The 25569-nt window shown below is 43.3% G+C and overlaps 1 protein-coding gene across 1 annotated transcript in view; it reads left to right on the forward strand.

Moving 5' to 3' along the window:
• The window catches only part of CCT3 (chaperonin containing TCP1 subunit 3), a 193033-nt gene that overhangs the window by 51063 nt on the left and 116401 nt on the right, over window positions 1–25569 (forward strand). The window contains exons 7-10 of the mRNA XM_069217997.1: window positions 2225–2411; window positions 2907–3056; window positions 3261–3393; window positions 10895–10976. Coding sequence (XP_069074098.1) covers window positions 2225–2411; window positions 2907–3056; window positions 3261–3393; window positions 10895–10976 — 552 coding nt within the window. The remainder of the gene's footprint in view (window positions 1–2224; window positions 2412–2906; window positions 3057–3260; window positions 3394–10894; window positions 10977–25569) is intronic.

Below are 25569 nucleotides of genomic sequence, written 5' to 3' on the forward strand. Positions count from 1 at the left end.
TTAGAGACCTTCCTTGGCATCAGGGCCCTTGGTACTAGAAGTACCAGTTACAAGGGACTTATCTGGATGCCAGGGTCTACCAATTGTGGATACAAAAGTACAGGTTAGGGAAAGAACACTGGTGCTGGGGCCTGGTTAGCAGGCCTCAGCACACTTTCAATTGTAAACATAGCATCAGCAAAGGCAAAAAGTCAGGGGGCAACCATGCCAAGGAGGCATTTCCTTACACATATACAGGCCAAGCCCTACTCCTCTAAGGTCAGTATGTCCATTAATTCCTGATGCTGAGACTACTCTCCTGTATCCTAAAGCGGCTAAGTGCCCCAACTAAAAGTGAGGTGACTTTGAAGATCATTTAAAACTCAGTAGCAAAACCTTCTCTGTCTCTAGGAGACCCATTTAACTTCAGTGGATCAAAAAAGAATGAGTCATAAAGCCTGTCTGACTGTTTATTCCTCAAGAGAATACCAGCTTGGTCGCCATTTTCTGAAGAAAACTTCAAAGAATGATCGTGTCTAAAAACTACAAATAAAGTACATTTCTGATACTCACACTTCGATTAGTTGGCCATCCCTTTAAATAGCCAGAGCATATGTCCCAAATGTTAGTCAAGGTATACATTTACAAAACGTTTCTAGCCCTAGTGTTGGAGTTTAAGATGAGACATCATTCTGACCTGCAACTTTAATGGACTTGAGTCATGTAGACCAGTGGTTCCTAACCTTTTGACTAACGTGGACCCCCACTTTATTATCACTGGAACCCAGGAACCACCACTGAATCATTAATGGAATCTGCCCCCACCCCTTCCTCCCCCCCCTTGAGTCATTACTGAAAGCTGGCGACCTAATCTGTTAATATTGTTTAATTTTCTAAGCAGTCGCGGACCCACTGAGGAGGCTTTACGGACCCCCAAGGGTCCACGGATCACAGGTTGGAAACCAGTGTTGTAGATTGCCACCAGAGACCAGCTTTTTTTTTTTTGTTTTTTTTTTTTTTTTGTTTTTTTTTTTAGGAAACTTGAGTTGATATTCGATTAAGTAGTTCTTCAAGTCTCGTGCTAAGTGTAACACCCCTGGGCTAAAGAGGTCACTGTTTTTTCTCAGATGTATGCTGCACATGCTTACAGATTGACTTCATTTAGTCAGTAACCAGTTAATTTCTCTTGTCACAAAAGTAGGCATGGGTCTGATCACACTATCAGTTTATTTGCTCTTTAACCCAGTTGCGTGCCTGCTGTTTTGTATGAAGAACTTTGGTTTATTCTGAAAGGAAAATGTTTGATCTTTTTGTTTCAAAGAAATGCAGCCTAAATCTGGAACCTGCTGTTTGCTTTAAAACTGTTTATTCCTCTTGTCTTTTAGTACCACAAACCAATTTATTTGCCAATATGCCTCTTTAAACATTAATGCTTCCCCCCCCCCCCCAATTGCTTACCTCTAAACTTGCTTCGCTTTGACCTCTTAATGCTAACTTATGGAAGACTTTTACGTTTGTAAAATATTATTTTGATGTAGCATTTGTATACTGTGCCACACTAAATTAATTATAAATTGACCACACTGAATATAAACAAGTATGTCCACTTTTTAGGTCGAGCACATAAGCGCTTTGACCTGTTGTAAGTATTGTGGGCTTTTAACCACACCCACCTCACGCCCTTCACTTTGTCGTTCGTGGGCTTGCCTTTCAAAAATCCTTTCTTATCATTTGGTAAATGCTTTGTTTGTCCCGCCTTGGGGAGGTTTTGTTACCGCCCTACAGACTGACCCTGTTACATAGATAATTACACGATTGCTGAGATGTTTGACTGTGAGCAAACTTTTTTCCTTTTGTGTCTCTCCTTCGCGCTCATGCTGTCCATGATTCTTTGAATCAGCTCACTTATGTCAACTGTCCAATTAGGAATTGTCAGTGCCAATAGCTCTAACTCTAGCAAATGTGAACCCCATTGCATTGCAAATGCTCATTTACTCTTGCTTGCACTTGTCTGAGACATTGTGGGTCTGCTGCCTTCTTGCACTTTATAGCTACCATTTTTTTTGTGCAGACCCATCTGAGCGCAGTACATGTTTTTTTAAATCTGAAATCGCTACATCTGTATCAGTCATTCCTTTTTGGTTCCTGATGAGTGGAACACTGCTGCACAAAAAGCTGAAATCTGGGGGTTTTCACATTAAATTGATCCTCCCATCTCACAAGTGGTATATTTGATCTGTCACAGCACCCCGGTAGACGTGAACAACCGTGAAATGATGCTAATGATAATAAAGAGTGCAATCAACACCAAAGTCATTAACCTTTGGGCTGACCTGGCATGCAACATTGCTCTTGATGCTGTGAAAACGGTGGAGTTTGAAGAAAATGGCAGGAAAGAGATTGATATCAAGAAGTATGCAAAAGTTGAAAAGGTAAATAGTCTATATATTTGAGTGAGCTGTGTTTATGCTGTCAATTATCAAACAGTTTAGCGCTTCTAAGAATTGCCCTAAACTACTACAAGACAATGGGTATTGTAATCCATGTACACCTTTTGAATGGGAGCAGAGATAGCCAGTACAACGTAGGCAATAATCAAAGCAAGTGTTTCCATGATAGTTATTAATTTGAACAGTGCAAAAGGGGCTGCACTATAGCATTGGAAGCGAGTGTAGCTTTTTATTTGATAGGTTAATCGAAGTGAAGTGGAGATTGGAGGGTTGGCATATGATGGGAGTTTTAGCATATGATGGGAGTTTTAGCATGTTCCATGGAGCTAACAAAGCTTTGAGATTGTTGATAAGGCTTCAGTGACTAGCTAGCAAGTGCGTGGGAACAGTTGGAGAATTAAGAATTTATTTAAATTTTTTTTGAAGAATTTCTGTATCTATTATTTATCTAATTTCTTCATGTTGGTCTTTTGCCAGATTCCTGGAGGTATTATTGAAGACTCTTGTGTGCTGCGTGGTGTTATGGTAAACAAAGATATTACTCACCCTAAAATGCGCAGACACATCAAGAACCCTCGCATTGTCTTGTTGGATTGCTCTTTGGAGTACAAGAAAGGAGAGAGCCAGGTGAGGCTTGTGTGCTTTACGTTGCAGACTGTTGGATGAAAGTGTAGAATGTAACTTGATACTCTAATCTTTGGGCTCTTAGACTTTTTTTTTTGTATGGACTGTTGCCATGGGTATGTTAAAGGGAATAATGTTCTGAAGTAAGAGTGTACCTGGTGATTGGAAATATTAACTGGGCTTTCTGATGTGGCTCTGTCCTTTCAGACGGAGATTGAAATCACTAGAGAGGAAGACTTTGCTCGTATTCTACAAATGGAGGAAGAATATATTCAGCAGATTTGTGAGGATATCATCCGTCTAAAACCAGATGTCATCTTCACAGAAAAAGGAATCTCAGGTAATTGTATAATTCTATTCTTTTTAAAATGTGGTTTGTTCCGTCAAGTGGTGGTCCTTGTTTTTACTGGCAATTCGAGGCTGCTTGTTCCAAGTTATTAATTGCTCTACATCTGCACCGATAACATTGCCTTGTTTTACTTAGTCAGTGTAGAGAGTAATAGTAATATTGGGTTTTGAATTTTGCAAAGTTCTTTTAACTCTTCACGGTTCAATAAAAAAACATTGTGTTTTTTTTGTCTGTAATTGAATGGCTGTCTTGTGTATAAATTATACCAGTGTAAGATTAATCACCAAATATGTTGATTATCTTGCTGACTAGCTCAGTTTGGGGAAGAGATGTGAATAACTTACTGCTGACTCGATGATATCCAATAAAGCTTTGTTGAAACCCTGAAAATTATTTTTGTACTAATCTTCTTTCATTGGTAGTGAAACCGCACATACACCCCCAATTGCTTTTGACTTTAGCGTGTTTTGGCACGCCTTTAATTTCATAGACCTCATAGATACAAGACCTAATCTACAAATATATACTGAATGTAATTACATTCGGTATCATATATTAGAAAGTGAGACTTCAAAGCTCTTTAAAGTGCCTCAGCTTATTGATAGAACAAACAGAGACACCATTTTATTCTGTAACCTAGTTCCTGGAATCTCTAGCTGTTTACTTCCAAATTTCATTCAGCACCTCCGAGAAGTAATAGTTTAGGGTCTGAGGAAGAGCTTGGGACTTATTTGGTTTCATAGAACTTAAAGCCATGAATAGTTTTTGGGACCAGCCAACGTATTGCCTTAATATTGGGCATACCCACCTCAACTTTATCTGCACATCAACCCTCAACCTTTTTTTCTTTTGGCTGGCTATGTGGTCTTATTTCATTAACTCAAAATTATCTGCACTGTTCTAATTTACACTAACAGCAATTTAACGATCAAAGATTGAGGCGTTCTTAAGCATTCAGTTGATCAATGGAGCAGAACATAAAGACATGGACCAGGCCTCTTTTATGAAATGATTTAAATATTAGGCATATTTATGAAAGATAAAATAAATGAAAATGCTCTGCCTTTGTGACCACCATTTCCTGAGGGACAAAAGACAGGTCTTCCTTCAAAGTTAACACATGTCACTTCCGTCATTTTCCTTCTTGGGACCCTACACAGATGGTTATTGTTGGCATGTTGACACCAAAGACAATGAGGGTTTCTGTGATTTCTTTCAGGTGGACCATAAAGATATTAAAAAGTAATGGTGGCAGCAAGAGGACCTTAGACATTGAATGCTCTAAATGAATGTGTTGCTTCTGATTGAGCATGCTTCTCATTCAACATGAGTATGCTCCATGAACAATGACTACATCTAAAACCGAGAATATACTCACTAACGCTTAGCCTCTCCACAATTAAGGGATTTGCTCATAGACCGCATAAATACTTTTTCCTTGGATTTGGCAAAAGTTGCTGTAAAACCTAACAGCCCTAACTCCTCCTCTTGCAAAATACTGTGTGAAGGCTGCCATCGGTGCACCTTCTTGAGCCAATCATTCCTCACGTTTGCTGCAGTGAACACCGCTAAATCACATCTTCAGAAGTATTATAGATCTCCAAACTCTTATTTTTTCCACAGCTATTTACAGTGCCATTTCCTGTTTATCAATAGTTCTGGGCAAAGAGAGCAAGAGACTAGTTTGGGTTACCTCAAACGTTGCAGCATAGCTACCATTTTAATGAAGGGGGCTAGTGCAACTGCAGTGTTAGTTTTATTTTATTAAGGGACTCTCTAAGCATGTTGCTGCTGTTTCACTCCAGAGGAAGAAAGAGGATATTGCAAGGCATTTTTACTGAATTAATGATAGTCTCTAGACAAGTAATTAGTATAGTAGCATGCACAAGGCTATTGCTAGTGTTGCAACATGGTTGAAGTTTACCACCTTAAACACAAATGCCCAACAGAATTTGTTTTTGCTTTTTCAGTCAATCAAATTATTTTTGGGCTGAAATTTAGCCATAAAAGATCTTTACATAAAGAGTTAAAATATAATCGTAAGATTCAATAAAATACATATGAAGCATAAGATTACGTTATAAACAATTTTAAAATAATAAAATGCTCAGATCAGTTTGTTCAGCGGTACACAAGCAAAAAACTAAATACTTTTCCTAATATTAATCAAACTCTGTATAAAATGTATTATAATGGCCAGGGTGATAAGAGTAGGGGAAGGTCTGCAACAAAAAAAAAAGCGCATGGTGACACTGCCTTACGTTAACAGTGCAAAGTATCAGCATCTAATAGATTTTGCTGGGGTTTATATATGTAGGAAGCTGGCTTTTTATGTAGTGTACCAAAATTAGGTACACTATGTAAAAAGTCCAGACGACTCCGACTGGCTTACAGGACTTAAATTAATAAATCCAAATGCTTTTTTATGTGGTAGTGTGGGCGAGCAGTTTAGGCTTGTCAGAGGATAGTGTTAATCATTTGTTGTACACACATTCAGATTAGAAATGCACTCAAGAAGAAACTCTTGACCAATTTAGAAAAATGGCATAGATTTTATATTAATTTAGATGCCAAGATCTTCGGGATAAGGTAAGTACTTTTCGAGTTAGCGAAATTTAAAAATACAGAGCATACAGCTATCCTATTTGGTGCATGAGCCTCAAACACGGGAATGTTATCCTAAGGGAGAAACATACACTGCATAGGGTCACTTGCAAATGATTTACAGTACTGTTCTTCTGGACTTAAGGTAAGTAGGGACCAAGGTCCGAGAAAGCACCTACAGTTCAAGTTCACCTGCCCTGGTGTGTCGAGGTGCAGAGGTGGTTTCAGCGGTGGTAGCCTCAAACGCTACAGGGTAAAGTCAATGGTGAAAAGTACTTGCAAGAAGAGGCTGCAAATGGGGCTGGGGGACCAATCTGGCAGAACCCTCAGACATGGGGAGGGGGTGGGGGGGTGGCTCGGTTCAGCTCTTGAGGGTCTCTGTTCCTCAGGGACACAGTTGGTTGCAATGGACTAAGGCTATGGGGCTCGGGTGCATAGTTGTTTTGTCTGGTGGAACGACAAGTTTTAGGTTCTCGCAGTTCTGGTGCACCTGCAGAAGAGGGGAAAAGAAACACAGCAAGACAACTTCTGACGTGTATCTGGCCTCTCTTGAAGTCTCTTGATGTGTAGGTACGTTTTGGGAGCAGTGGTGTTCGGACTGAACACAAACAAGCCTTGGTGCTGTTAAAGAGGGCAATAGGGTCGTGGTCACCAGGCACATTTGGACTAGCACCATCAGAATAAGAAATGGTAATCTCTTTGGTACTCTTTTGGTTTGTGAGCATAAACTTGTACATGTGAAGCCAATTCCTCTTCTAAATTGTCAGTTTCTTCAGTGAGTGCTACCACAGCTGAAGACAAGAAGGTTAGATTGGAAGACTTACCCCAAACTGATCTTGAGCCATTTACATCCTTCTAGATGGATGCCTCCTAAAGGGCTTTAGCTTTATGTTAGCCTATTTTGTTGAACTCTTTAGGGCCTACGCAAGGCTGGCCGGATGAAAAGGGGGGGAGGGGGGGGGGGGTCCGGTCCTGTCTTGTCTTTATCAAGCACAACCCACGCAGTGGGAGATATGGCGTGCTCTGAAGCGCATGGGGGTCAAGGCTCCTCCCTCTTCCTGGCGACTCTGGGTACGAGGTGCTATAGCGGCCTGGAGTCACCCCACGATAACTGCTGCGGTTTTGCAGAAGTCCACGGGTACTGTGTATCTGTGTGTCGATACCCACCAGGAGGAAACTATATCAAGTAATGAATCAAATTAACCATGAAGCGAGTTAGACAAAACCTTGCTTGTGGGTTTAACATATACAAAAGATAGCGTTCGATCAAAGACTGGAGATAAATGGTGCCATATAACGTAATCAATGGCTTATTGTGCTTATTCATTCTGGACTTCTCAGCAAAAAAGGTTTTTACACCCATTTTCTGGAATATATTTTAAAGAAACCTTAGCCACTGTATGCCTGCTTCCAAAGACAATCATTTAAAATAGCTCTGTTAACCTAGGCTCAAGTTTCCCCCAGATGGCAGCCCATAAAAGTCGAGTTTTGATCTTTATCAAATCCTCCACATACAGGACCCCCAACTCCTCAATATGCACAAAGACCGAGCAGCTTTGCAGTACTGTCCAAGTCTCGCAGACAGTGTGTTTTTTTTTTTTTGTCCTCTGAATCAATTTACAGTCCCAAACTCCCCACAGTCCCACCCCATATGCCGTCACAGATATAGATTTGAACTTTTAAATTGTCCTCATTTGAGGTAACTATTTCAGTACCAACCTAGTGGTAAATCTGAACACTGCCTTCAATACTATAGGGAACTATTGGTTCCTGGCCTTATGTATGTTCACCCTTGTGAAAGACCAGGGTATCAGGATTCCAAAATAATAGCAAGAGAACCCAACCAAGTACTCACAATGAGGCGGCCCCTGGATTTGGATATTCTAGATACGCATCTCATGGTAAAAATATTAGTAACATTTGTTGATGGACCCTTCTGATGCATAGAGGTGTGTAAGAGTCCAACAGTCTTTGTAACCCATTTGCAGTCCTGACAAGCACGACTGCATCGCCGGCATCTAGCAGTACTGGTATTGGTAGTCTACCTACTTAGGGGTAAATGTTTACCTTGCTGGAGCATGAAATGATCTAAATTGTTAATATACAACGTGAGGAGAAACAGTACTAAAACACACTCTTGATGCACTTGCTTTTTCAGTGAGCACAAGAGCAGAGTAAGTTACAAGAATGCCAAGAAGTCACAAAAGGCTATTGTGTAAAACTGCTGTGCGTTGATGGTCAAGAGATCTCCTGCTGCCTGTGATTCAATTCCACCAGGGCAGACTACTGACAGAAGTAACCAAACTTATGAAAAGACATGCCATCAAGAAGGTCCCATGTTTATGCAATAGAAAGATAATCTGTTCCTGTTGCTTTCTAGTTCGAAAGAAAAGACCCAGCCAAGAATTTAGACCAATTCTTGGCAGCATCCCACAAATGTGACTTTTTCACAAACTGTCATCCAATTCTACCCATCAGGGATGATGGAGAATGTGATTTTTTTTTTTTGTCACCCCTGTTCATTGTAATGTATTTACTAGTTTTCAGTAATCCCTTGGTCCTCATCAAGCTAAGCTACTCTGAAACAGGATGATTTAGGTTACTCCACTTCGGGGTGGCCACACTTGAGTTGCATCACCAATCTCCTCCATGTGTTGGGGGAGCATTAACACAGGAGGCTGCTATGCAAGCCGGGTCCTTTTTTTCATGTTCTAGATCAGCGGTTCTTAACCTGTGGTCCGGAGACACCTGGTGGTCCCGGACATCTAGTCAGGGTGTCCGCGACTGATCACAAAATTAAATGATAACAGAGTAATATGTGTAAATAAATAAAAAATTTACTATTTTAAAACACTCTGTAAATGTGAAGGAATCTGAAATAGGAGGCTAAAAATTAAGTTTTATCCTAGGATTGATTCATTTGAGCAGTGCAAGTGCATCAAACAATGTGGTATGGGTGATGGGTGGCCTCAATGATGATTAGAAAAGCTTCAACCTTGCAATTAAATGTAGAATTGTATTTTTTATGTGTTTGTAATTTAAATATTTACACATTTGTGTGATAAATGCTTGTTTCTATATTTTTGTGTACTGTTTTGGGGTTCAAATCATTGAAATTGCGTGGGCTTGGGGGTCTGTGGCTTCCTGTGATGACTCAGTGACGAGCTCCAGATTCCATCAGTTATTCATTGGGGGTTCCTAGATTCCATTATTGATTAAGTGGGGGTCCACAGAAGTCAGGTTAAGTACCACTGTTCTAGATCTTACACCTCAACTTACTGTGGCTGTGCTTGGAAGGTTCGCTTATGAACATGTCTAGAATGGGTGTTAAAATGTGCCTCAGGCGAGCATGGGCATTCTACTAGGCCAAACACCATCCTTCCTTGCCTCAGGAGGAAACACATAGGGTAATGGAAGCCCCCATTGTGCATGCAAAAAAGCTGATATTCGGAAGCACCTGGAAGATTCCACTCTCCTATATTTGCTATGTCTGGTGAAATCTGAGTTGCAATGCTCATCAATTTAAATACATCTTGCAACCATAACAGCACATATAAATTGTCCTTCACACGATTTTTTCAAACCTTTTTAACAAAGGCTGTAAATGAGAGAATGGGAAAAATGTTTTTTCCAGCTATTAAACATTCTCTCCTTCAGGAGTAATTATTTCAAAGCACATAATTACTGCCTTTGTGTCTATCCATAAAACTTGATTGCAATATTAATTTTAGAATCCAGCCTTTCTTGAGGGTGTGATGTAGGCCTTCATGGTTAGTAAAATAACACCATTGTGTTCTCATAAAATGTATGTTTCACACGAATAGAGTGGTCATGAACACTTACCTAGGTTTCCTTCCCAAAAGTAGTTTGCATGTGTTTTTTATTTTTTATTTTTTAAACATTTTTTAATGCCTTTTCCCTCCCAACCTTTATATCTTATCACTTGCCAGAGAGGTCTACTTACATTGGATGTCAGATAGGTTTTAGATTTAGTCTGGACAAAACCTAAGACTTTAGAAAAGTTTGTTGTTTTTCAGCTATGGACCATGTATTTGCGTGTATTTAGACATGCTCAAACAGTCCCTTTTGAAGATGGCGACTCTCATATAGAATTTGGTGTTGCTTTAAAAAAAAAAAAAAAAAAAAAAAGCTTTAAAAAATCCCTCAATGTTGGACCAAAGAATCGCTCTGCAGGAAGCAGAAAAGCTACTGCCAATACCTTAAACATTTTTGTTTCAGAGATGTCCGAAAAATAAACTTGAAGATTTATTCATACCATTAGAAGATTAAAATGTACAATTATAAGATGGACATAGGCTATCCCCCCCCCCCTTTTTTTTTTTTTTTTGTTGTAACTTATTTTTTAAAAAATAAATTTTCTTCAAGAAAGTTTCTTTAGTTGTATGTAGGACACCATCGGATTGCAGACTAAGAAGTGTTAAAAAATAAAAAAAAAAAAAAAAAAGCACCAGGCATTTTCCACCTATACACGCAGGATCTGGAACAACCTCCCAGTGTCCATCAGGAGCACCCCAATGCTGCTTCCTAGAGTTGAAGACTCTTCTTTAAAGAACGCTATATCAGAATGCATTAACCATCCATAATGTGGCTACCTCTCCTATCATTCATTCACTTTATGCTTGTCTTTGACCCCGTACAGTGATTCACTGCCTTTTGGCTAGGTTTGCACAATAGAAATACCATGTACATACTTACATTATCTAGTGCTCTGGGATCCTATGTGTAGACACAACTTTTAAATATGTTTGACTGAAATGAAGATTCCAGCAATGAGAACTAGGTTTACAAGTAATGTTTTTCTCGTTAAACAGCTTGGCGTGATGGGGCTCTTTTGGTTTGTTAACTTTTATTAAATATATTTTTTCAGATTTGGCCCAACATTATTTGGTAAAAGCCAACATAACTGCTATTCGCAGAGTCAGGAAAACTGATAACAACAGAATTGCAAGGTATGTTCAGGCACTTACATATTTTTTCCTCAGTAGTTAAAGCAAGTAATTGTGAGTTCCTTGAACGTACACTAATTTACTTGCTTTTTTTCTAAAAATATATATTGTGCTTCATGAGACCTTGTTTTGTGTTTGTTCTTTCTATTCCCCCAGACATATAAGGCACATTTGTCAAACAAGTTATGTGCCAGATGCAAACTTGCATCACACTTACAAACTAGCATCCTACTGCTGATCACTTGCTTCTGATATTATATATTTTTTTTCTCCCTCATCATGTTCAAGCTTTAGATGCATTTGCTAGTGGAATTTCTCGACCTCGAGATGGGGATCCTTCATTTAAAAAAAAAAAAAAAAAGACAATAGAAAATGTTATACCGTAATCCAGGGTTACTCCAGTATTGGAAGCTTTCATAGATTCACATGCTTGAATACTTCCCCGTCGTCGAGATGGGAGACCCCAGTGTAATACAAAAGATATGCTTAAATGCATAACTACATTACATGCATTAGGCCTTTAGCTTAGTAACATATCAGTCATTTTTGTAAAAAAGACCCAAACTCAAAATTCAACCAATCAGGCTTCACTACCCTCTAGAAGCCTCCTGTGAGGAACTGCCTTCCCTCAGATTTTCCACCGCACGTCGTGCTGAGGAGTCTCCTTTGAGTTCTGCTCAGTTTTTCTCAAACTTTTTTCCTGGGTTTTCGGGATTTACATCTCTTCTGGTGCTTCACACTGGCTGCCATGTCAGAGACACCAAAAATTGGACTTTTCAGATCCTGTGCGACCTGTCTGGAAAAAAAGATTATATGTGGATGACCCACATGATGATTGCATATACTGCTTATACCCAAATCACAAGACTAAAAGACTGCAAGGTATGTAGAAACATCTCTACAAAGACTTTAAAGGACAGAGATGGTAGGCTTCTTTTGTGGCTTCAAAATTGTAAATCCTGCCATCCACCCTCTGACCAGGACAGTGCCTCATCTTCTATCCCTGTCACAAAGACACCTGTTAAAAGAAAAAATGAAGGCTCAGATATTAAGGAACCTCCTGAAAAGGCTCCAAAAAGTCATCTGAGGGCTTTTAAAAAATTCACAGCCCTGTGAAGAAAATGCAGTCTGGCATTCCGAGAGGGTCAGGCTCCCTCATAAAACCGAAAAAGAAAACTCTTTCTGAGCCCCTAAAGCCAGCTCTTAAAATTAAACATAAATTCAAGAAGCCAGGATCTGTGCCGTCGATAGCACCGTCGACTAAGTTCTCTTCGACTTTATCATCAACAGTGACATCAACCATAGTTACTATTTCAGTGTCGATGGCGGCGGCCTCCGGATCCTTGTCGACGACTCTTTCACCCTCGTCGAAGGGGCGACCCATCTCGTCGCAAGGGATCTACTTGTCTACTGTTCTCCTCCCCTCCCCAAATCGACTGTCTCGTCTATAGACCTCACGTCGACGACGGCTACCTTCTTGTCGACAACAGCTACTCTTCTATCATCGACGATAAAACGAATGCCTACAAAAAGGCAAAGACCATCTTCATTGCCTCTTTACCCGTCGATGGAACATATGCCACTTATAAAGATGTCTAAAACTCATCTAACGCCATCCATGACATCCCCAAGTAAGGTATCAAGGCTTTTACTATCATGCCTGTTGGAGGACGATGATGATGGGGTATATGGAGTGGCTAGGCGTCCATCCCAATTACATGTTAGGAAATGGTATGTTTGCCCTCTGATCTGGTTTCTGACCTTCAAGCCATGCTGGGAGATTATAAAGAACGCTTCCATCCACAGCCTATAGTCATTCCCAAGCCAGTGGTTTCCGCACCAAGTACTCCAGTCGCTACATATGCAGGTACAACCTACCACTCAGCATGTTTCTCTGCAGAATCCGCTAATCCATGCTTCGTCACATGATGAAGAGGAAGACTGAGAAGTACTTACAACACAGGATGAGTGGAACGACTATATATTGCCAATTCATGCCTCTCTGGAGCCAACTTCTGTCGAGTCCCCTCCAGAAGTTATTGGTACATTACATAATCTATTGGAGAAAGGAGCCACACGATTTGAATTGCAATTGCCCACAACCCAGCAAGATTGTTTATTGTATGACTTTAAAGAACCTCATAGGAAAGTCATCAGAGCTATCCCAATAATAGACCATGTGTGGAATTGGGGTTAGAAAAAATGCGTAACCCTGCTACCGTACCAGCGGTCTTGCCTAAGCTGGATAAAAAGCACAAAGCAAAGGATGACGCTCCTGCCTGCCTGAGGTCATCCGAAGCTGGATTCAGTTATTTCCCAAGTGGCACAAAGACCTTCTAGGAACCCTTCTGCACCTCTGACCGCGCCTCCGGACAAAGAAGGTAGGCGCCTTGATAACATCGGGAAAAGATTCTCCTCAATGTCTGCCATTGTGGTGCGTGCAGCAAACTCCTTAGCGATCCTTGGCAGGTACGATAGGCAACTATGGTCGGACATCACTCACTCCTTAGACTAGCTTCCAGAAATGAATAAAGCAGAAGCTAGGAAAATTCTTCTGGAAGGGCAGCGCTCGTCTTCAGAGATAATAGACTGCACGTTAGATATTGCTGCTGTGGGTTTTAGGCTTTTGGCTGGATCAGCAGTGTTAAGGCGCGAAGGATGGCTTAAAGTCACTAACTTTCGACCTGAAGTCCGAAGAAAGATTCTGGACCTTCCTTATGATGGGGAAGCCTTTTTCGGCAAACATGTTGACGATGCCCTCCAGACAATCAAAGCAGACGCGGACACTGCCAAATCGCGAGGCTCCCTACAATATAAGAAAACAGCCTTTCAAAGTGCCAGAGGCAGAGGGCAGTCTTTCTTTCGTGGAGGATACCAGCAATACCGGTACCCAGCTTATTCCTATAACTTCCAACCTACCAGACCCCAGTATCACCAAAGACAACCGCCTGCACCGGCATATAGCAGGCCTCCTCACAGAGGAATGTCTGGGAGACAAGCCAAAAATCCCTCCCATGGGTAATGACAACCTCCAATAGTCGGCTGCCTCTTCTTCCTCACTAAAACACCACCTTCATTGTTGGTGTCAAATAACGAACGACAAGTGGGTCCTAGACATAATACCATTCGGTCACCTTCTAATATTTATATGTATGCCCCCGTGGACATCTCCCTCCCAAGTAAATCAAAGACATCTCCATCTTCTCAACCTAGAAACGGAGGTGATGTTAACCAAAGGGGCAATAGAATTTGTACCCCATACTCAAAGGGGAAAGGGTTTCTATTCTCACTTCTTCCTAACCAGGAAAAAATATCGTCTATGGAGACCCATACCGGATCTAAGAGAGCTGAACAAGTATCTGGAAAAAACAGTAATTCCGCATGGTGACATTGAAAGACATCTTGCAGCTTCTCAACAGGGTGGACTACATGGCTTCCCTAGACCACATACCCATCCACCCAAAACACGAAGTTCCTAAGATTTATGGTAGCCGGCAGGCACTTACAATTTAAGGTGCTCCCTTCCGTGCTCAAGTCCGCTCCCCGGATTTTTACCAAGTGTCTAGCCCCTGTTGCAGCATATCTAAGGCGCAAGCAACATCACATTTTTCCATACCTAGACGATTTATTAGTAAAGGCTTCCGACATCCAGTCAGTACGCAGTTCTCTCAAGGCGACCTTACTCCTTTTCAGACAATTGGGCCTCCCTCTCAACCTTGACAAGTCCCAGCTTCTGCCATCCATAAGCATAGTCTTCCTGGGCGCCGTACTGGATACAGTCCAAACCAGGGCTTATCCAACAGTGGACAGACAACACAAGTTAGTCAGGCTAGCGAGAATAATTCAATAAAGTCTTTCAGTTCGTCACCACAAGTCAATGCTGGGTATGATGTCATCTTGCATAAATCCTATTCCCCTCTGTCGCCTTCATATACGTCCATTCCAGGAAAAGCTAGACAAGCAATGGAAGCAGACACAAGGCTCTTTCAAGGTAATACATGTAACCCCACGTATGGCATCTTCTCTCGATTGGTGGATAACACCGAGAACATTTCCAGAGGCCTATGCTTCTTAACCCAGGTCCCTCCGCTAACTAGGTCAACGGACGCATCAATGGTGGGATGGGGTGCATGTCTGCAGGACCTTCAAGTAAGTGGCAAATGCCCCCACCTCACATCACTCTTCACATAAACTGCTCTGAGTTCGAGGAGGTTGATCTGGCATTGTAGGCTTTCCTTCCAAGAATCCAAGGCTCTTCAGTGCTTGTCCCAATGGAAAATACAACCACGATGCACTACATCAACAAGCAAGGAGGGACTCTGTCGCATCTACTATCCAAAGAAGCACAGACCATTTGGAGCTGGTGCATTTGACACTCAATGCGCATAAAAGCGGAGCAAATAACAGGAACGCACAACACCACTGCGGATTCGCTGAGCAGGCTTAACACATCTCCCCACGAATGGGAATTGAACCAGGAAATGTTGGGCAGAATATTCCTCAGGTGGGGAAAACCAAATCTGGACCTGTTCGCGATGTCCCAGAATGCCAAATGCCAATTTTATGCAAGTCGGCATCACCAGCTAGGATCGTGGGGAAGTGCCTTTTCAATAGCATGGTCAGGGATTTAGGCTTGCGATTTTACTGTCCTCCCACGAGTGATCTGCAAAATCACATCGGAGCCCTGTCAAATACTCCTAATTGCACCAGCCTGGCCGCGTCAACCTTGGTACACGGAGCTACTGCTGCTGTCGTCGTGTCCACCCATCAGGATAACACTGATTCCGGAATTGCCAACCATCAATCAAGGTCAGGTGAGACGCCCAGATCCCAAGTCTCTCAACTTATTTGCATGGCTCCTGAATTCAATGAGTTCGTCCAGTTAGACATTTCTAACGACTGTAAGGACATCCTGGCTAAAGCGCGTGCAGATAGTACAAGTAAGACATACCAATTAAAGTGGAAACGCGTCTGCCTGTGGTGTGTCTCCAAGAACATACACCCCCTTTCTTCCACTCCGGAACAAATCTTACCTTACCTACTTTATATAGCACGCTCAGGCCTTGCCCATGTGTTCATCAAGGTTCACTTGGCAGCCATTCCTTATACAGTAGAATATCTAAGGACCATCCCTCTGGTGTCACAGACTTCTAAAACAATTTATGAAGGGTCTTTTTTGGTCTTTTCCTTCAGTTAATGCCCCTCCTCCAGCTCGGCAGCTTAATACAGTCTTGGGCCAGCTGATGAATGAACCATTTGAGCCCATCCGTAAAGCGGACATCAAACACCTCACATGGGAAGTAGTGCTCCTCTTCGCTCTAACATCTGCTCGCAGAGTCTGCGAAATACAAGCATTTACAATCCAAGAGCCTTTTCTACAGTTCAGAGGGGATAGAGTTATCCTACGTACCAACCCTAAATGTATCCCCAAAGTACCATTAAACTTTATTATCAATGAGCCAATAGTACTGAAGTCCTTCTTGCCACAACTTCAAACTGGAGCAGAAAGATCTCTCAATTCTCTTAACTTGAAAAGATGTCTCAAATTCTACTTACACAGAACAAAGTCAATCAGGAAATTGAACCAACTCTTCATAGCCTCCAGTCTACTCAGAAGAGGACATTCAGTTACTAAATAGACCATTTCCAAGTGGATTTCGAACACAATAGCCTTTTGCCATCGAAAGGCTGCTCGACCTTTGGGCGTGAGTGCGTACCCATTCCACTAGAGCGGTTTCCACCTCTCATTGTTCTCGGGCGTATCCCTAGCAGACATCTGCCGAGCGGCAACATGGAAAATGGCACATGCTTTCACTAGGCACTATTGCTTAGATGCTGAAATGCTCCGAGATGCAGCGGTTGGCCAAGCAGTCCTTAGGCATTTGTTCCAATGAAGGTGAGCCATTTCTCTATTCCCGCCATCCGCTCCTACTGGTTAGTACCACGTTTTCTGTATAATGGATTTGCCTGTAAAAATGTGTGTGTGTGTGTGTGTGTGTGTGTGTGTGTGTGTATGTGTGTGTATATATATATATATATATATATATATATATATATGTTCGATGGCATGTGTAGCTGCAGATACACATGCTGTGCACAGTCCGCCATCTGGTGTTGGGCTCGGAGTGTTACAAGTTGTTTTTCTTCGAAGAAGTCTTTTCGAGTCACGAGACCGAGGGACTCCTCCCATTTCGATTCCATTGCGCATGGGCGTCGACTCCATCTTAGATTGTTTTTTTTTTTTTTTTTTCCGCCATCGGGTTCGGACGTGTTCCTTTTCGCTCCGTGTTTCGGGTCGGAAAGTTAGTTAGAATCTCGGAAAAAAACGTCAGTATTGTTTGCGTTCGGTATCGGGTTAGTTAGAACAAATCGACACCGAATTTTGAAGAGCTCCGGTGGCCCTTCGGGGTTTTTTCGATTCCCCCGTCGGGGCCTGGTCGGCCCGGCCACGTGCGACTTCAATGGTGATGGAACTGACCCCATTCCGCTTCTACCCAAAATGCCATCACAAGTATCCGTATACGGATCACCATCTGGTTTGTAACTTGTGCTTGTCCCCCGAGCACAAGGAGGATACTTGTGAAGCCTGTCGAGCGTTTCGGTCGAGGAAGACGCTGAGAGACCGAAGAGCCAGGAGACTACAAATGGCGTCCACGCCGACAGGTCAAGATCGTTTCGAGGAGGAAGAAGAAGCTTTCTCCGTCCATGAGTCGGATTCTGAAGAACTCTACGCCGAAGAAACACCCAAAACCGTGAGTAAGACGTCGAAAATCAAGACTCACGAGAAGTCCACAAAAGCCCAGGGGACGCCACCGCCAACAGGCCATGGCATAACCCGCAAAAATAGGTGACCCATCCAAGGCACCGAAAAAGGGCATGCTGGTGTCGAAGTCATCCGACTCCGCTCGAGATACCGCCACACAGCAACCTCGGAGCCGAGACAGCGGCTCCGAGAAACTTCGGCACAGAGACAGCGGCACCGAAGAATTTCGGCACCGAGATACCACGCCGAAAACAAAGAAGGTTTCTTCGGAGCCTAAAAAGACTTCCGAAAACGTTTCGGTTCAAAACATCCAGCCTCGGAGCCGAAAACTAGTTCCTATACAGAGGAACAAGGATTAACCTCCCAATTACATAGATTTGGAGAGGCGCTTCAAGCTGTAGAGCCTGACTACACGCAAAGAAGGCTTCATATTCATGAGGACAAAGGGAAGATAACCACTCTTCCCCCCCCCCCCCCCCCCCACCAATCAAAATAAAAAGGAAACTTGCCTTTCAACAAAAGGACAAGCAACCACAGGCAAAGGTGGCAAGGAAAACAACCCCACCACCGTCTCCACCACCATCAATACATGCATCACCAGCAACAACTCCACCACTGATGCACTCACCAGCTCATACTACAATGAGTCAGGATGATCCCGATGCATGGGACCTTTACGATGCTCCAGTGTCTGACAACAGCCCAGACTCCTATCCTACAAAACCGTCACCACCTGAGGACAGTACATCCTACACACAGGTGGTCGCAAGGGCAGCCAAATTTCACAATGTCACCTTACATTCTGAACCAATTGAGGATGACTTTCTGTTTAACACCCTATCCTCCACCCATAGCCAGTAGCAAAGCCTTCCCATGCTCCCAGGAATGCTAAGACATTCAAAACAAATATTTCAGGATCCAGTTAAAGGCAGAGCCATAACTCCAAGGGTGGAGAAAAAGTACAAGCCACCGCCAACAGATCCAATCTATATTACAACACAACTAACACCAGACTCAGTAGTTGTCGGGGCAGCTCGTAAGAGAGCCAACTCTCATACCTCAGGAGACGCATCACCTCCAGACAAGGAGAGCCGCAAATTTGATGCAGCGGGCAAAAGGGTTGCAGCACAAGCAGCAAATCAATGGCGTATTGCCAATTCACAAGCACTTTTGGCAAGATACGACAGAGCTCATTGGGATGAAATGCAACATTTCATCGAACACTTACCCAAGGAGTTCCAAAAAAGAGCGCAATAGGTGGTGGAAGAGGGACAAAGTATCTCAAATAATCAGATACGGTCTTCCATGGATGCAGCAGATACAGCTGCGAGGACAATAAACACCGCAATCACGATACGAAGGCACGCATGGCTACGCACTTCAGGGTTCAAGCCGGAAATCCAACAAGCTGTGCTCAATATGCCATTTATTGAACAGCAATTGTTTGGGCCGGAGGTGGACACTGCCATTGACAAACTCAAAAAAGACACCGATACAGCCAAAGCCATGGGCGCACTCTACTCCCCGCAGAGCAGAGTCACATTTCGAAAAACACCTTTTAGGGGAGGGTTTCGAGGTCAACCCACAGAAGCCACAACCTCACAAACAAGGCCTACTTACCAGGGTCAATATCAGAGGGGAGGTTTTCAGGGGCAATATAGAGGGGGACAATTCCAAAAAAATAGAGGAAAATTCCAAAGCCCCAAAACTCCTCAAAATAAGCAGTGACTTACAAGTCACACATCCCCATCACATAACACCTGTGGGGGGAAGACTAAGCCAATTTTACAAACATTGGGAGGAGATAACAACAGGTTCGATGGCATCTGTCGCTGTAGATACACATGGTATGCATGAGCTCGCCATCTGGTGTTGGGTCGGAGTGTTACAAGTTGTTTTTCTTCGAAGAAGTGTTTTCGAGTCACGGGACCGAGTGACTCCACCTTCTGTGCTCATTGCGCATGGGCGTCGACTCCATCTTCGATTGTTTTCTTTCCGCCATCGGGTTCGGACGTGTTCCTGTCGCTCCGAGTTTCGGAACGGAAAGATAGCTGAAGACGGAAGATTTTCGACGGTATCGTTGCGATCCGGTTACAGATAAACACATACGACGACGCGTTGAACATCGAAGCGCTTCGGTGCCCTTCGGGGTAGATTTCGGCACCCCGTCGGGGCCTAGTCGGCCCGACCGCGTGGAGGACAACGCCGATGGAACGGACCCCGTTTCGATTCTGCCCCGAATGCCACAACAAATATCCTTATACGGACCTACACTCGGTCTGTAATCTGTGCCTGTCACCCGAGCACAGCGAAGAATCCTGTGAGGCCTGTCGGGCGTTCCGGTCCCGAAAAACTCTGCGCGACCGTCGAGCGAGAAGACTGCAGATGGCGTCCACGCCAAAAGAGCGTCGACAGTTCGAGACAGAAGAGGAACAGGAGGAATCCTTTTCCATCCAGGATTCAGACTCCGACGAGCTACACTCTACAAGAACTGTGAGTAAGACGTCGAGATCAAACCTTAAAAAAGGAAAGAAGGCCCAGGGGACGCCACTGCCAACCGGCCATGGCTCCACCCAAATTCTCGGTGACCAACAATCGGCACCGAAAAAGGCCCATTCAGTGTCGAGATCGTCCGACTCCGGTCGAGACACCGGCACGCAGCCTCCTCGAGACCGAGAGAGTGCTAAACAGAAGCATCGACACCGAGAGTTCGGTGTCGACACGGATCGACGCCGAGACAGTGGCGCCGAAGACCATAGAGGCCCAGAATTTTCGGCACAGAAAAAGAGGAAGGTTACCTCGGAGCCGAAAAAACAATCGACAGGGTTTTCGGAGCCGAAAAAAGCGACATCAGACCCTGTTTCTGGCTCCTACACTGAAGAGCATTCTATGTCTTCTCAAATGAAGAAACATAGATTTGAACAAGAACTGCAATCCACTGACGTGGATCACACGCAAAAGCGTATCTTTATTCAGCAGGGGACTGGGAAGATCAGTACCCTTCCACCTGTCAAACGAAAGAGAACGCTTCAGTTTACTTCTCAGCAACAAACAGCACAAAAGGTAACACCTCCTCCCTCGCCTCCACCTGTAACTCCGGCTTCGCCAACTTACACCCCGTCACATTCGCCAGCTCACACCGCCATGAGCCACGATGACCAAGATCAGGATGCGTGGGACTTGTACGACGCACCAGTGTCTGATAACAGCCCAGACACATACCCAACTAGGCCATCACCACCGGAAGACAGCACAGCCTACTCACAAGTGGTGGCTAGAGCAGCACTATTCCATAATGTGGAACTACACTCGGAACAAGTTGAGGATGATTTTTTATTTAACACCCTCTCCTCAACCCACAGCTCCTACCAAAGCCTGCCGATGCTCCCAGGCATGCTACGCCATGCAAAGGACATTTTCAAGGAGCCAGTTAAAAGTAGGGCAGTGACGCCTAGGGTGGACAAAAAGTATAAGGCGCCTCCTACGGACCCTGTATTCATCACCTCTCAGCTGCCACCAGACTCTGTGGTGGTAGGGGCTGCCAGAAAACGGGCAAACTCACACACTTCTGGGGATGCACCTCCCCCAGATAAAGAAAGTAGGAAGTTCGATGCAGCCAGGAAGAGGGTTGCTGTCCAAGCAGCAAACCAGTGGCGCATCGCAAATTCACAAGCGCTGCTAGCGCGATACGACAGAGCCCACTGGGATGAGATGCAGCATCTCATTGAACATCTCCCAAAAGATCTGCAAAAAAGAGCAAAACAGGTTGTTGAGGAGGGTCAAAACATTTCCAACAATCAAATACGCTCCTCCATGGATGCAGCAGACACGGCCGCAAGAACCATTAATACGTCGGTTACCATCCGTAGGCACGCATGGCTCAGAACGTCTGGATTCAAGCCAGAAATTCAGCAGGCAGTGCTTAACATGCCAGTAAACGAGAAACTTCTGTTCGGTCCGGAGGTCGACACAGCCATAGAAAAGCTCAAGAAGGACACTGACACTGCCAAGGCCATGGGCGCACTCTACTCCCCGCAGAGCAGAGGATCTTATAACACCTTCCGCAAAACACCTTTTAGAGGAGGGTTTCGGGGTCAGGCCACACAAGCTAGCACCTCACAGTCCGCACCGCCCACCTACCAGGGACAGTACAGGGGAGGTTTTCGGGGCCAGTATAGAGGGGGGCAATTTCCTAGGAATAGAGGAAGATTTCAAAGCCCCAAAACCACTACCAACAAGCAGTGACTCACACGTCACTCACCCCTCCCACACAACACCAGTGGGGGGGAGGATACATCAATATTACGAAGCATGGGACAAAATAACTACAGACACATGGGTCCTAGCAATTATCCAACATGGTTATTGCATAGAATTCATGCAATTCCCTCCAAACATACCACCAAAATCACAAAATTTATCAAAATACCATTCACAGCTTCTAGAGATAGAAGTTCAAGCACTACTGCAAAAAAATGCAATAGAATTAGTACCAAGCACACAAATAAACACAGGAGTTTATTCACTGTACTTCTTGATACCAAAAAAGGACGAAACAATGAGACCAATTCTAGACCTCAGAGTAGTAAACACATTCATCAAATCAGACCACTTTCACATGGTCACACTACAAGAAGTGTTACCATTGCTCAGAAAACACGACTACATGACAACCCTAGACCTCAAGGACGCATATTTCCATATACCAATACATCAATCACACAGGAAATATCTAAGGTTTGTATTCAAAGGAATACATTACCAATTCAAAGTATTGCCTTTTGGTTTAACAACCGCTCCAAGAGTATTCACAAAATGCCTAGCAGTAGTCGCTGCACACATCAGAAGGCAGCAAATACATGTGTTCCCGTATCTAGACGACTGGCTAATCAAAACCAGTTCGCTCACACAATGCTCAAACCACACAAATCAAGTCATACAAACCCTCTACAATCTAGGGTTCACCGTCAACTTTGCAAAATCAAACATTCTGCCAAGCAAAGTACAGCAATATCTAGGAGCCATAATAGACACGACAAAAGGAGTAGCAACGCCAACTCCACAAAGGATCCACAATTTCAACAGGGTCATTCAACACATGTCTCCAAACCAAACAATACAAGCAAGAACAATACTACAGCTCCTAGGCATGATGTCCTCATGCATAGCCATTGTCCCAAACGCAAGACTGCACATGAGGCCCTTACAACAATGCCTAGCCTCACAGTGGTCTCAAGCACAGGGTCACCTTCTAGATCTGGTGTTGCTAGACCGCCAAACTTACCTATCGCTTCTATGGTGGAACAGTATAAATTTAAACATAGGGCGGCCTTTCCAAGACCCAGTGCCACAGTACGTAATAACAACAGATGCTTCCATGACAGGGTGGGGAGCACATCTCAATCAACACAACATAAGAGGACAATGGAACATACATCAAACAAAACTGCATATAAATCATCTAGAATTATTAGCAGTTTTTCAAGCACTAAAAGCTTTCCAACCAATCATAACCCACAAATACATCCTTGTCAAAACAGACAACATGACAACGATGTATTATCTAAACAAACAAGGAGGAACACATTCAACGCAGTTAAGCTTGTTAGCTCAAAAAATATGGAAGTGGGCAATCCACCATCAAATTGGTCTAATAGCACAGTTTATTCCGGGGATCCAGAATCAGCTGGCAGACAATCTCTCTCGAGATCACCAGCAAGTCCACGAATGGGAAATCCACCCACAAATTCTGAACACCTACTTCACACTCTGGGGAACACCACAAATAGACTTATTTGCAACAAAAGAGAACGCAAAATGCCAAAACTTCGCGTCCAGATACCCACACAAGCAATCCCAAGGCAATGCCCTATGGATGAACTGGTCAGGAATATTTGCTTACGCTTTTCCTCCTCTCCCTCTCCTTCCTTACCTAGTAAACAAATTGAGTCAAAACAAACTCAAACTCATTTTAATAGCACCAACGTGGGCAAGACAACCCTGGTACACAACACTGCTAGATCTGTCTGTAGTACCACACATCAAACTGCCCAACAAACCAGATCTGTTAACGCAACACAACCAACAGATCAGACACCCGGACCCAGCATCGCTGAATCTAGCAATCTGGCTCCTGAAATCCTAGAATTCGGACACTTACAACTTAGCCAAGAGTGTATGGAAGTCATAAAGCAGGCCAGAAGGCCATCCACTAGACACTGCTACGCAAGTAAGTGGAAAAGATTTGTTTGGTACTGCCATCATAATCAGATACAACCACTAGAGGCAACTCCAAAACATATAGTAAATTACTTGCTCCATTTACAAAAAGCAAAGCTAGCCTTCTCTTCTATTAAAATACACCTTGCAGCAATATCTGCATACCTGCAAACTACATATTCAACTTCCTTGTATAGGATACCAGTTATCAAAGCATTCATAGAAGGGCTTAAAAGAATTATACCACCAAGAACACCACCTGTTCCTTCATGGAACCTAAACGTGGTTCTAACAAGACTCATGGGCCCACCTTTCGAACCCATGCACTCTTGCGGAATACAATTCCTCACCTGGAAAGTTGCCTTTCTCATCGCCATTACATCTCTAAGAAGAGTAAGTGAAATTCAAGCGTTCACAACACAAGAGCCTTTTATACAAATACATAAAAATAAGGTCGTCCTACGACCTAATCCAAAATTTTTACCAAAAGTTATTTCTCCATTCCATCTAAATCAAACGGTAGAACTACCAGTATTCTTCCCACAGCCAGATTCTGTGGCTGAAAGAGCACTACATACATTAGATGTCAAAAGAGCATTAATGTACTACATTGACAGAACGAAGAACATCAGAAAAACTAAACAGCTATTTATTGCATTCCAAAAACCTCATGCAGGTAACCCAATATCAAAACAAGGTATAGCCAGATGGATAGTTAAATGCATCCAAATCTGCTACCTTAAAGCAAAAAGACAACTGCCCATTACTCCCAGGGCACATTCAACAAGGAAAAAAGGTGCTTCAATGGCCTTTTTAGGAAACATCCCAATGCAAGAAATATGTAAGGCAGCCACTTGGTCTACGCCTCACACATTCACCAAACACTACTGTATAGATGTGCTATCCGCACAACAAGCTACAGTAGGTCAAGCTGTATTAAGAACTCTATTTCAGACAACTTCTACTCCTACAGGCTAAACCACCGCTTATGGGGAACTAACTGCTTACTAGTCTATGCATACCATGTGTATCTACAGCGACAGATGCCATCGAACTGAAAATGTCACTTACCCAGTGTACATCTGTTCGTGGCATCAGTCGCTGAGATTCACATGGACCCACCCACCTCCCCGGAAGCCTGTAGCAGTTCAGAAGTTACCTTCAATTTTGTACATTTGTATATATATTACTTAATCCTTTAATAGGTACATACTTACATTTTTCATTGCGCGGGCACTATTACTATAGTACAACTCCTACCTCACCCTCTGCGGGGAAAACAATCGAAGATGGAGTCGACGCCCATGCGCAATGAGCACAGAAGGTGGAGTCACTCGGTCCCGTGACTCGAAAACACTTCTTCGAAGAAAAACAACTTGTAACACTCCGACCCAACACCAGATGGCGAGCTCATGCATACCATGTGAATCTCAGCGACTGATGCCACGAACAGATGTACACTGGGTAAGTGACATTTTCATTCTCTTCCAGGGGATCCTCATCAATAGTCATAAACATTGAATATTCCCGCCCTTGTGCGGGGACCCCGGAGCATATATAAAATACACGCATATTATACATGTGTAAAACAGCAATGCAGGCTATAATGTTAAA

This window comes from Pleurodeles waltl, chromosome 12, assembly GCF_031143425.1.
Source record: "Pleurodeles waltl isolate 20211129_DDA chromosome 12, aPleWal1.hap1.20221129, whole genome shotgun sequence".
In the NCBI taxonomy this organism is placed as follows: domain Eukaryota; kingdom Metazoa; phylum Chordata; class Amphibia; order Caudata; family Salamandridae; genus Pleurodeles; species Pleurodeles waltl.